At 38.1% G+C, this 14,382-nt stretch overlaps 1 protein-coding gene across 1 annotated transcript; it reads right to left on the reverse strand.

Annotated features, from left to right (window-relative positions):
* Positions 1 to 296: 296 nt before the first annotated feature.
* Positions 297 to 4,534, reverse strand: hwa (huluwa). The gene is made up of 3 exons (XM_062435236.1): positions 3,941 to 4,534; positions 1,981 to 2,179; positions 297 to 891 (listed from the first exon to the last, which is right to left on the reverse strand). Exons 1-3 carry the CDS (start codon positions 4,532 to 4,534, stop codon positions 725 to 727), a joined length of 960 nt encoding a protein of 319 aa, XP_062291220.1. The 3' UTR covers positions 297 to 724.
* Positions 4,535 to 14,382: the final 9,848 nt, after the last annotated feature.

Here is a 14,382-nt window from a genome sequence, read left to right on the forward strand (position 1 = left end):
ACACAAGTTTACAGTATAGGCTCAGTAACTTGTCTCTATTTTTACAGTGTGAACCTACAATGCCAATAGGAAAAACCTTGAGCGTCTATAGAAAACCAAAAACCAGCACTATAGTGGTGGGGAGTAGCTCACAAAAATCATAAAATGTCATTAAGATTACTTAAATGTGTTTGATGGGGTAGGCCTTTATGGCAGTTTTTTAAAGAGAAAAACATCCTGTTTTTTAGTGTACACTGCCTGAAAATCTAATTATCCTTGTGTGACAATAATTTATTTCACTGGAAAAACAACAGTGATCCATAAGCGCTTCATTAAATTTTAAATTAGTCTTTATTGTTCAGAGTGAATCAAAACATTTCAAACAATAGCAGTGAATAACTCGTGATGCGAATGTTTATGAAATCCAGAACTAGTTCAACAGCCTTGGTGTTATGAAATAGTGACTATTTAAAATGAACATATGTGAAGGGTGCACAGTAAATATTTAACAATGGTTTTAGTGAAGGGTGCGCATGTAAATATTCCGCAATTGGAGCAAATTCTGTGACCGGGTGCATTCATCATCAAAAAATGGTATCAATAGAAATCAGTGTAAAGGCATAGTGATGACAAGTGACAAAAAACAAATGTATCTTTCCAGAAATAAAACATTTAGATAGAATTAAATAAATAGTTAATAAAAATAAATATTAAAACTACTAATAACGCTGACAGCTGGGACATTTCACACCCAGTACTGTTTGGTGTGCATTGCAGGTCTGTGTTGTTTATGTTTGTGCACGTTGTTCTGTTTGACGTAGCAGGGGTCGTAATAATCCCACTCCAAAGCAGAAGCCAGCACACCGTTGGACAAACCGTCACTGTCTGCTGACAAAATCCGCAAGGAGACACCTGAAAAGAAGTCATGTCTGTTTAAGAAAAAAAGTGTTCAAATAAAGCGATAACCAGTATAAATCTGAAACCTGGAGGCTTTTGCGTTATGATTGAGTTGCTTCATGCTTCCAGTCTTTCACAGCTTTGTAATAATGTACGATGGCAATGCAAAACAAGACACTTTCCCAAATCACTTTTGAATAACGGATTAATTTACATATTTCAGTGTCAAAATAATTTATCTGACCATATGGAAAAAATTGATTTCTACTACATAGCTGTCCTGCACTGGATATGTTCTTTTCGTTATTCTTGGCTATAACAACAAATGAAACTACATGACTTAGCACACAGACTTTCCACTGCATTTATTTGCCTACAAACAAGCAGATTCAACATAAAAATATGCCACCAAAACCATTTAGATAAGGACTGCAGCTAACAATTATTTGTATTAATTGTTTCATCAATGAACTGTTACAAAATTGGGAAAAAAATGCCATTCACTATTTCTTAGAGCCCTCTGTGATGCCTTCACTTGTTTTGGTCCAACCAATATACAGATTTTCACTTTTATATCCGCACAACAAACAGCAAATCTAGAAAGTTAGAAAGAAGAATGTTTGCCATATTTAGTTTATACTTTAATTTTCCGGTGATTAACTAACTGTTATTGCTTTAATTTAGATATATATTGCATATAAGAGTCTGTAAATTAAGATATGTCAAATATGCAATCAGTACTCACCCTGTCCTCCACAAATGAATGCATTACTTATAACTAGTTTACATTAAGTCATGCTGTAACTTTGCATATGACTCTTTGGGGGCAGTGATTTGATAAACACCTTGTATGAGTTTATCAAGATAGTTAATGTGTCAGTGGTGAGTTTCTGTGTGGACGTTCAAGGAAACAAATGCTTCAGTAAAACACTCTCTATTGTCACCCTTTTTCTTAACATGAACGCATTTCTCTGAACAAGACAACAATAAATGGGGTGATAGGGACAATTACAAATATTACTAATCATATTCCGGGTCAACGTGTTCTTAATGACAAGTCATATTGATTACAGTGGAGCTGACGGAGTCTGAAATGTAACCTACCTGCACTTGCACCAAAGTCGCTGTCCAGTCCAGGACCCACTGCAGATGTGTTCAGACAGGACACCTCTGAGGGTAGGTCGGTGTACTCACACTCCATGTCTATTTTGTCAAACACATGCATTGCAACACCTGGGTTCACATCTGTCAACATCTGGTAAGTACTGCTCTGACGTCTAAGACCCACATGTTCTATCTCCTGCTGTGAAACAAAGGACAAATACAGACGTCACATTAAGAAAAAGGGTGACCTCAATCTGACTGTGTTGTTGTTAACTAATCCCTTTTTGCTGATTAATATAGCATCATGTTGAATGATGGGACAATGAGCAGGGTTTTAATTAAAGCTTTTTTATATGTGCTGCTCTGTGAATTCTGCCATTTCCTGGGATTATCCTGTGGTGTACATGGCGTGGGTTTTATTTTTCCCTTTTGTTTGGAATAAACCGCCCAAGAATATACTGTAGGGTGGTTAGTACAACAGTGACAGCCACCACAGGGGAACAGATACCACCCACAGAAACACATAATCAGAGAGGCTCATTCAACAAACTGACTGCCATGTAATCTCTGAAAACAGTAAGAAGAGCTTCTACACCAAAGTTGAGAGAGACAGATGGCACACAAATATACTGAATAAGAAATGTGAGGGGTGTAACTGATTTAAATAAAAAAAAGGTAACACTTTATTTTATACGTCCCTTAATTAGAGAGGTTGGTGTCATTTGGTACAAATAATATATTTAAAAAGCAATGTTGGTTTAGTCAGTATGAGTGCAGTTTATTCTTAGTAAGTTCTTCATAAATTAGACTCTTAATAATCATTTTACTGACAGAAAATACTTAGTTTTTAGGGTGTAGTTTTGTGTGCCAAACTAAATCTTAGTATGTGTGCTACCAAACTGTAACACCACAGCTACCTTTAGGAAATTATCGAAAAACCCAATATGCTAATATATCGTTAGCATATTAGAAAATGAGTGAGAATGAAAGGGTTTATTCTTGTTTCAATTTGTAAAAATACCAATTTTAACATTTTTGAATTATCTAAAAAGGTTTTGTTCTCCCCAAAACAACTGATTTCAATCAGTACAAACACTAAATAAAGCAATTTTACATACAAACAAAGAAAGAAAAAACCCCCCAGCTGTTTGGTGGACACAGGATGTCTGGAAGGGGCTGCGAGCCGACCTGCCACTAACATTTGCTAAACGTTCATCCAGATACAGTCATACGATTGAAATATATAGTTTAAAATTACCAAGATTTTAAAAGTGCATTAGAAAAATGTGCCTTAAAACGATTTATGACAGCCACTTGTGAACTACACCACAAGGCTGGCATAAAGGGGATATGACTCCATTGACACGTGACCAAATACCTCGATTGAAGTTGTGGATTTCTCTGGGATTGGGCATCATTGGAAACATTTGGGATAATGTAAGTACACAACTAAACAAAATAGGCCTATGTCTAGTTGTATTAGACTTTTTAGTGTGAGAAATTATATATTGAGCCTTTAAAGCCTTTATTTATCTCCACTAAAAAATGCCCCTTTATCCATTTGTCCTCTTCCTGTAGGGTGGATTAGGGTAATGTGTGACATTGACTAATGTGGGACAATTAATTTTAAAGCTAACTAGTATATGCAAACTGTGTAAATTATATTGTTTAACATTACACGGTAGCCTTATATTCAGGCTACTCGTTTTCTAACCTGTGCTTTGTATAAATCAAAGTATTTCTAAGCCTAAAAAATAGTGTCCCAGATTACAAAATCTATAAATTCTGATTAAACAAGAAACATCTCAGGGATTTCATAATGATATTAGGTGTTGATATTGGATTCATATTTAAATATGGTTAACAAGACAGAATTGCAAAAAGTGTCCCACATCACCCTAATCCACCCTATATTTTATTTCCTGAATTAAATGAATAAACCCAGTTGAGGACCACTCACCATGGGAGAGTTGGGCGGAACAAGGTTCACTCTGGTTTCAGCCTCCGAGTCACTGGACTGTGGTAGGACCGGTGCGCTTTTACACCAGCCTGTCCTGCTGATGCATCGTGTCCGTGACCCGGAGGGCAGGTCCAGTCTTGGGGTGAAACCAGCCGCGGAGGAAGTGGCCCGAATGGTGCTCGGCGCCCTCAGAGACCCTGAGCCGGTGGCACCATCTGGCCTCAAGAGCCTGATCCTGTGATCCACCTCGGCCCCCTCCCTGGATGAAGCCCTGGAAGAGGTGACAGGATGGGGCAGGACGGGCTCTGACAGAGACATGTAGGCTCTCCTCCCCGCCTGCAGCGGGGAGAACGCCACGTCCGAGACCCTTCTGACTCTCTGCAGGGTGGACTGCAGAAGCATCTCCTCTGTGTCCTCTCGCCTCGGTCTGTTGTTCTTCTTTGACAGGATCAGCAACTTGTAACCCAGGAACAGGCAATTCAGCAGAAGCAGAATAACCACGCAGGGTATGAGCAAAAGGACCACCAAAGTCAGATTTGTCACAGGGTAACCTTCAGCCAGGTGTGATGGCGTGGTCTGATGTACTTGCGACATTTCATTACAGAGGACATAAAGGGCGAATTTTAGAGAATTGCTGATCTCAGTTGGAGATTTCACGTTGTCTCTTTGTGCACAGGTGGTTTGATGTGTCAATCAATGTAGACTACTTTGTGTTTCAAAGTGTTTTTTTGCTTTTCTTAATAGCGAAATGCCAGCCTGCATCTCAAATGTACACAGTCTGCAAGTGTTAATGTTGTCTTTGATCACCCTTTTCTTCATCATTGCAGACTGAAGCTGTCAGAGTTATCAAAGCCAAAGATCTGAGACGTCTACGCAGGGCCCACTCAGTTGGCAGGTAAATTACAGATCAACAGGTGTGTCCTATTATTTGCAGGGATGTTTCGCATTGTCATAGCAACCAATCACGGCTAGATGGCAGCAGATGGCCCCTGACTCCTGTATCCGCTGCATCCAAATGCCGCGTTCAGGTCACGTCTTCAAAATGGGAAGAATTGGGAGCAGTTTCTATGGTAACGAGTGACAGATTAAAAATGATGAAGATATATCATATTTCTGATATACTCAGTCCAGCTGACAGTCTTGCCTGGGCCCGGGAAGAGATAATCTTAGATGGGCCCCCACGCACCCGGATTTCTCATTTTCCCTTGCTCTTCCTCTCCTCTTCTCTCCTCTGCTCTTCCTCTCCTCTCCTCAGTGTTGGGGAAGCTACTTTGCAAGCATACCTTGTAAAACTACATGTAGTTCAGCCTGACAGTAGTTTGAACAAACTACCCCTGGAGAAATGTAGTTTGTAAAACTACAGCTAAAAAAAGTAGCTTTAGCAACTACTTATACTCATTATACTCATTTAACTCAGCGTTAAATAAATCAACATGTGGTCTATATGAAACTAAATATAATAGCCTACAAAAAATTCACATGCCAGCAGAAATATGCCTCTCAACTCAGTTTTATTTTTTTAAAGAAAAAAAGCTGACATGTTGGTCAACATACTGTAGGTTCACCATAGACATGTTGGGTAATATAAAGAGAAAATGAAAATCCTACCCCAATACCCACATGTAAATCAGAAATGTAAATCAGTCTACAAAAAATGTAATAAAAAACCCAAAGAGGCAGACATATTCTAGATCGGTGTGTCTTGAACAACAATGTTGGCATGTCATGACATGATTCATGCCTTTTTTTATTTATTTAAAAAAAACAAAAACATTTATATTATATAGGTCTTTTTTTTATAAAAAATATTTCATGTGCAGGTGGTCGAGTGGTTAGAGCACATGCCATATACGCTGCTAAATAAAGGCGTCCATGCCAACAAAAATATTTCATGTTATTGACCAAAATTGTAGTTTGTAAATTGAGTAGTTAAACTACAAAAAATAACCCAAAAAGTAGTTGAAATACTTGACGCTGCACAACATATGAATGTAGTTTAACTACCAGCAAGTTACAGCAAATTGTAGTTAAGCTATGTAGTTCAACTACATGTAGTTAGAAAGAGATTGGCAGATTCGAACTTCAGCTATCAATAGCTCACAAACGAAACATTGTTAAAACATAAAAAAATGTCTCTTTCCTATCGTAGTAAGGTAGACTATTGACTACAAACTCATTTTCGCCAAAACGAGTCGTCCTCCAGGCTGCAGGAAATATATTGCTCTCTATGCGTTGCGGGCGGAGAGGCGAGCGTTTAGGGACCGTCTACAAAGTGCAGTACCAAAGCAAAAAATATTCAATATCTCCACTTTTATTCACTGTAGTCTCACCAAATTCACTCCACACACCAACGGTCACCTGATAATCACACTACAACAGTTATTTTTACAAAATGTGCTTGTGTATAATACTTCAATATCATCACTGTCATGTGCTGTCGTTCCATTGATTTCCCTTCAATAGCTTCAATATTATACACAGTAGTCTTCACTATATTCACTCCACACAACAAGGGTCACCTGATAATCAAACTACAACAGTTATTTCAGAAAAAAAATCTTTTTGCATATTTTTGGGGAATTTTATTGTGAAAAATCGTCAATAGCGTTACTATTATACACTGTATACTCACCATAATCATGCTACACAACAAAGGTCACCTGATAATCATACTACAACAGTTTTTTCAGAAAATTTTGTTTTTGTTTATTTTTGGGTAATTTTATTGTGAAAAATCGTCAATAGCGTTAATATTATACACTGTATACCCCATCCTGAGGAGGGCGGAAAGGGCGCAGCTCAAGAGATTGGTTGGCGTGGGACTCAGACCAGACCTTAGGATGGAATGCAGGATTAGGGCGCAGCAGCACTCCAGCATTCCCAGGCAAGAAGCGGCAGCACTCTTCATGCACGGAAAGGGCATGTAGCTCACCCACCCTTTTTGTCGACACAATAGCCAACAAGAATGTAGTCTTGAATGAAAGCCATTTCAGCTCAACCGTTTCCAGAGGCTCGAACGGCCCATGCCGCAAGGCTGACAAAACCATCTCCAAATCCCATGGGGGGACACCCGGCCTCCTGGGAGAGGGAGCAACCCTACAAGCCCCCCTAAAGAACTGAGCAATAAGGTCACAACAACCCTGTGCCAGTTTACGAGGCCCAACATGGGCCGCCTTTGTGGCTGCCACCGTCCCCCTCAACGTCGAGGGAGACTTGCCTGCCTCTAACAGCTCCTGAAGGAACTGAAGGATACCAGGGGCCATACAGGAGAGGGGATCCACGTGTCGTGAGGCACACCATGATTGAAACACTCCCCAACGATAGGAATAAGCAACCCTGGTCGAGGGAGCCCGGGCCCCCTGCAAAGTACCCACTACAGACTGGGGGAATCCCAAGGCTAGAAATTCGGCCCTCTCAGGGGCCATGCCCAAAGCCTGAGGCCCTGGGGAAAAGGATGAAAAAGAGTTCCCTCGGCCTGGGACGGGAGGTCCCGGCGAATGGGTAGCTCCCACTGTTGTCCCTGAAGAAGGGGCGGAATCTCGGCAAACCAAATCATCTGGGGACAATTGGGGGCCACCAGGATGAGGCTGGACTCTCTGTAGGAGTTGGTGCAGGAGGAGGAACGGAGGGAAGGCATACAGGAGGCCCAGTGGCCACTGATGTGCCATCACATCCGTCCCTAAGGGAGGATTGTCCCTCCCCATGGAGAAAAAGAGGGGACAATGAGTGTTCTCCCTGGATGCAAAAAGATCTGCCACAGCTGTGCCGTAGCGATCCCATATTCCGCTCACAACCTCTGGATGCAGCTGCCACTCTCCGGGAAGGGGTCCCCCCCGGAGAGCCGATCTACAGCAAGGTTCTCCCGACCCGGCACGTATGTGGCCCCTCAGGGACTTGAACTGGGGATGAGCCCAATCCCATATTGCCCGAGCCAATCTGCACAGGCGAGGGGAACCTAGGCCCCCTTGCCTGTTGATATATGCCGCCGCTACTGTACTGTCTGTTCTCACCAGCACATGGCGGTCCTGTAGCTCTGGCAGGAAGTGCAGAAGAGCCAAATGGATAGCCTGCAGCTCCAAAACATTTATGTGCTGCGCTAACCAGGGTCCGTGCCAAAGGCCGCTGATGCCCTTGCCTTCGTGGACAGCCCCCCAGCCTACCAGGGATGCATCTGATGACACCACCTGGCGACGCAACACAAGCCCCAGTACCGTCCCACGTGCCAAGTTGGTCAGCCGCCGCCACCAACGGAGAGCCACACACAGTCTGCGCATCACCAATACGCTGGCCTGCAGATTCCTCTGTGGGCAAAATCCAAGGTCTAGGAGGCAGCGCTGCACTGGGCGCATGTTCAGAAGAGCCAGGGGTATGACATGCACTGTGGCTGCCATTAACCCCAAGAGGCGGAGACATAGCCAGGTCACCCTGGCCCCAAGCCGGAACTGGGACAAGCAAGCCCTGAGGGCGGCCTGTCTCACAGGAGTCAAGTAAAGAGTCCCTGCCCTGGCATCCAAACACATGCCTAGGAACTCCGTGGACTGTGAGGGCTGGAGCCTGCTCTTCTTCCTGTTGAGGTGCAGGCCTAGGTACTCTAAGTGCTGCTGGAGACGAGCCACATGTCTGCGGCACTGCCCCTCCGAGCGAGCACACATGTTGGCTGGCCTCTAAAAGGACCCGTAGATCACTGCAGCAGAACCTAATTGAGGTGGTCTTGGCTGTGGGGCTGGTCCCGGCCCCGCCGGATCATACCAGACATCTCTTGTGTGACCGGCAAACCGGTGTCACAAGCCGCCATGCTTTCACCAGCCCGGGTAGCAAAGGCAGTCGCAGCAATCCAGAGAGGGGCCCGTAGACCAGCTCTCCCAAACTCAAAGTAAGTGGATATTGTGCACACAAGCCGTCTAAACCCCCCCCCCCCCCCCCCCCCCCCCCACATATGGAATATGTAGAGTGGAGAGATAGTCTTGACACGATATAGAACATGTGTTAGAATATATATTAATAATTTTTCCTCAAGCTATTTTTTTATATTCAAAGTCAAATGTTATCCACCAATAAGAAAATGTAGTAGACCTAAGGAGAACACCAGTGCCCATGTTGCAAACATTTAAATCACTCCAGTTCTGAACAAAAAAAAAAAGTTTATTGTTTCAGACATTACTGTCAATACTGTAAAAGGAGCTCACACCTGAGTCAGAGTCATTTGAAAAGCTTAATACATGGTTAGATTGCCATCACCTATCAAATAATGAAAAACTATGTACAGATGTTTCAGTTGTGCAAATGTAGCATGAGTTTGGTGAGTATACAGTGTATAATATTAACGCTATTGATGATTTTTCACGATAAAATTCCCCTAAAATATGCAAAAAGTTTTTTTTTCTGAAATGACTGTTGTAGTATGATTATCAGGTGACCCTTGTTGTGTATAATGATTTTAGTCATCCTACAGTGTATAATATTAACGCTATTGACGATATTTCAAAATAAAATTCCCCAAAAATATGCAATTTTTTTTTCCTGAAATAACTGTTGTAGTATGATTATCAGGTGACCATTGTTGTGTAGCATGATTTTGGTGAGTAAACAGTGTATAATATTAACGCTATTGACGATTTTTCACAATAATATTCCCCAAAAATATGCAAAAACATTTATTTTTTTTATGAAATGACTGTTGTAGTATGATTATCAGGTGACCATTGTTGTGTAGCATGATTTTGGTGAGTATACAGTGTATAATATTAACGCTATTGACAATTTTTTAACAATAAAATTCCCCAAAAATATGCAAAAAGTTTTTTTTCTGAAATGACTGTTGTAGTATGATTATCAGGTGACCCTTGTTGTGTATCATGATTTTGGTCATCCTACAGTGTATAATATTAACGCTATTGACGATATTTCACAATAAAATTCCCCAAAAATATGCAAAAAGATTTATTTTTTTTATGAAATAACTGTTGTAGTATGATTATCAGGTGATCATTGTTGTGTAGCATGATTTTGGTGAGTATACCGTGTATAATATTAACGCTATTGATGATATTTCACAATAAAATTCCCCAAAAATATGCAAAATTATTTTTTTTCCTGAAATGACTGTTGTAGTATGATTATCAGGTGACCATTGTTGTGTAGCATGATTTTGGTGAGTATACAGTGTATAATATTAACGCTATTGACGATTTTTCACAATAATATTCCCCAAAAATATGCAAACTTTTTTTCCCCCTGAAATCACTGTTGTAGTATGATTATCAGGTGACCATTGTTGTGTAGCATGATTTTGGTCATCCTACAGTGTATAATATTAACGCTATTGACGATTTTTCACAATAAAATTCCCCAAAAATATGCAAAAAGTTTTTTTTCTGAAATGACTGTTGTAGTATGATTATCAGGTGACCCTTGTTGTGTATCATAATTTTGGTCATCTTACAGTGTATAATATTAACGCTATTGACGATATTTCAAAATAAAATTCCCCAAAAATATGCAATTTTTTTTTATCCTGAAATAACTGTTGTAGTATGATTATCAGGTGACCATTGTTGTATAGCATGATTTTGGTGAGTATACAGTGTATAATATTAACGCTATTGACGATTTTTTACAATAAAATTCCCCAAAAATATGCAAACTTTTTTTCCCCCTGAAATCACTGTTGTAGTATGATTATCAGGTGACCATTGTTGTGTAGCATGATTTTGGTGAGTATACAGTGTATAATATTAACGCTATTGACGATATTTCAAAATAAAATTCCCCAAAAATATGCAAAAAATTTTTTTTCTGAAATCACTGTTGTAGTATGATTATCAGGTGACCCTTGTTGTGTATCATAATTTTGGTCATCCTACAGTGTATAATATTAACGCTATTGACGATATTTCACAATAAAATTCCCCAAAAATATGCAAAAAGATTTATTTTTTTAAGGAAATGACTGTTGTAGTATGATTATCATGTGACCATTGTTGTGTAGCATGATTTTGGTGAGTATACAGTGTATAATATTAACGCTATTGACAATTTTTCACAATAAAATTCCCCAAAAATATGCAAAAAGATTTTTTTTTCTGAAATGACTGTTGTAGTATGATTATCAGGTGACCCTTGTTCTGTATCATGATTTTGGTCATCCTACAGTGTATAATATTAACGCCATTGACGATTTTTCACAATAAAATTCCCCAAAAATATGCAAACTTTTTTTCCCCCTGAAATCACTGTTGTAGTATGATTATCAGGTGACCATTGTTGTGTAGCATGATTTTGGTGAGTATACAGTGTATAATATTAACGCTATTGACGATTTTTCACAATAAAATTACCCAAAAATATGCAAAAAGTTTTTTTTCTGAAATGACTGTTGTAGTATGATTATCAGGTGACCCTTGTTGTGTATCATAATTTTGGTCATCCTACAGTGTATAATATTAACGCTATTGACGATTTTTCACAATGAAATTCCCCAAAAATATGCAAAAATATTTTTTTTTCTGAAATGACTGTTGTAGTATGATTATCAGGTGACCCTTGTTGTGTATCATGATTTTGGTCATCCTACAGTGTATAATATTAACGCTATTGACAATTTTTCACAATAAAATTCCCCAAAAATATGCAAACTTTTTTTCCCCCTGAAATCACTGTTGTAGTATGATTATCAGGTGACCCTTGTTGTGTATCATGATTTTGGTCATCCTACAGTGTATAATATTAACGCTATTGACGATTTTTCACAATAAAATTCCCCAAAAATATGCAAAAAGTTTTTTTTCTGAAATGACTGTTGTAGTATGATTATCAGGTGACCCTTGTTGTGTATCATAATTTTGGTCATCCTACAGTGTATAATACTAACGCTATTGACGATATTTCAAAATAAAATTCCCCAAAAATATGCAATTTTTTTTATCCTGAAATAACTGTTGTAGTATGATTATCAGGTGACCATTGTTGTATAGCATGATTTTGGTGAGTATACAGTGTATAATATTAACGCTATTGACGATTTTTTACAATAAAATTCCCCAAAAATATGCAAACTTTTTTTCCCCCTGAAATCACTGTTGTAGTATGATTATCAGGTGACCATTGTTGTGTAGCATGATTTAGGTCATCCTACAGTGTATAATATTAACGCTATTGACAATTTTTCACAATAAAATTCCCCAAAAATATGCAAACTTTTTTTCCCCCTGAAATCACTGTTGTAGTATGATTATCAGGTGACCATTGTTGTGTAGCATGATTTTGGTGAGTATACAGTGTATAATATTAACGCTATTGACGATTTTTCACAATAAAATTCCCCAAAAATATGCAAAAAGTTTTTTTTCTGAAATGACTGTTGTAGTATGATTATCAGGTGACCATTGTTGTATAGCATGATTTTGGTGAGTATACAGTGTATAATATTAACGCTATTGACGATTTTTTACAATAAAATTCCCCAAAAATATGCAATTTTTTTTATCCTGAAATAACTGTTGTAGTATGATTATCAGGTGACCATTGTTGTATAGCATGATTTTGGTGAGTATACAGTGTATAATATTAACGCTATTGACGATATTTCAAAATAAAATTCCCCAAAAATATGCAAAATTTTTTTTTTCTGAAATCACTGTTGTAGTATGATTATCAGGTGACCCTTGTTGTGTATCATAATTTTGGTCATCCTACAGTGTATAATATTAACGCTATTGACGATATTTCACAATAAAATTCCCCAAAAATATGCAAAAAGATTAATTTTTTTAAGGAAATGACTGTTGTAGTATGATTATCAGGTAACCATTGTTGTGTAGCATGATTTTGGTGAGTATACAGTGTATAATATTAACGCTATTGACAATTTTTCACAATAAAATTCCCCAAAAATATGCAAAAAGATTTTTTTTTCTGAAATGACTGTTGTAGTATGATTATCAGGTGACCCTTGTTCTGTATCATGATTTTGGTCATCCTACAGTGTATAATATTAACGCCATTGACGATTTTTCACAATGAAATTCCCCAAAAATATGCAAAAAGTTTTTTTTCTGAAATGACTGTTGTAGTATGATTATCAGGTGACCCTTGTTGTGTATCATAATTTTGGTCATCCTACAGTGTATAATATTAACGCTATTGACGATTTTTCACAATGAAATTCCCCAAAAATATGCAAAAAGATTTTTTTTTCTGAAATGACTGTTGTAGTATGATTATCAGGTGACCCTTGTTCTGTATCATGATTTTGGTCATCCTACAGTGTATAATATTAACGCCATTGACGATTTTTCACAATAAAATTCCCCAAAAATATGCAAACTTTTTTTCCCCCTGAAATCACTGTTGTAGTATGATTATCAGGTGACCATTGTTGTGTAGCATGATTTTGGTGAGTATACAGTGTATAATATTAACGCCATTGATGATTTTTCACAATAAAATTCCCCAAAAATATGCAAACTTTTTTTCCCCCTGAAATCACTGTTGTAGTATGATTATCAGGTGACCATTGTTGTGTAGCATGATTTTGGTGAGTATACAGTGTATAATATTAACGCTATTGACAATTTTTCACAATAAAATTCCCCAAAAATATGCAAAAAGATTTTTTTTTCTGAAATGACTGTTGTAGTATGATTATCAGGTGACCCTTGTTCTGTATCATGATTTTGGTCATCCTACAGTGTATAATATTAACGCCATTGACGATTTTTCACAATAAAATTCCCCAAAAATATGCAAACTTTTTTTCCCCCTGAAATCACTGTTGTAGTATGATTATCAGGTGACCATTGTTGTGTAGCATGATTTTGGTGAGTATACAGTGTATAATATTAACGCTATTGACGATTTTTCACAATAAAATTCCCCAAAAATATGCAAAAAGTTTTTTTTCTGAAATGACTGTTGTAGTATGATTATCAGGTGACCCTTGTTGTGTATCATAATTTTGGTCATCCTACAGTGTATAATATTAACGCTATTGACGATTTTTCACAATGAAATTCCCCAAAAATATGCAAAAAGTTTTTTTTCTGAAATGACTGTTGTAGTATGATTATCAGGTGACCCTTGTTGTGTATCATAATTTTGGTCATCCTACAGTGTATAATATTAACGCTATTGACGATTTTTCACAATGAAATTCCCCAAAAATATGCAAAAATATTTTTTTTTCTGAAATGACTGTTGTAGTATGATTATCAGGTGACCCTTGTTGTGTATCATGATTTTGGTCATCCTACAGTGTATAATATTAACGCTATTGACAATTTTTCACAATAAAATTCCCCAAAAATATGCAAACTTTTTTCCCCCTGAAATCACTGTTGTAGTATGATTATCAGGTGACCATTGTTGTGTAGCATGATTTTGGTGAGTATACAGTGTATAATATTAACGCTATTGACGATTTTTCACAATAAAATTCCCCAAAA

Source organism: Scomber scombrus, chromosome 15 (assembly GCF_963691925.1).
Source record: "Scomber scombrus chromosome 15, fScoSco1.1, whole genome shotgun sequence".
Lineage (NCBI taxonomy): Eukaryota > Metazoa > Chordata > Actinopteri > Scombriformes > Scombridae > Scomber > Scomber scombrus.

Bases quoted from the DNA above. Each gene is read 5' to 3' on its own strand.
- hwa (XM_062435236.1), bottom strand. From the start codon at position 4,534: ATGTCGCAAGTACATCAGACCACGCCATCACACCTGGCTGAAGGTTAC. The intron at 2,180-3,940 runs GTGAGTGGTCCT...TTTGTTTCACAG, and splicing joins TTCCGCCCAACTCTCCCATG to CAGGAGATAGAACATGTGGG. The intron at 892-1,980 runs GTAGGTTACATT...ACTTCTTTTCAG, and splicing joins CGACTTTGGTGCAAGTGCAG to GTGTCTCCTTGCGGATTTTG.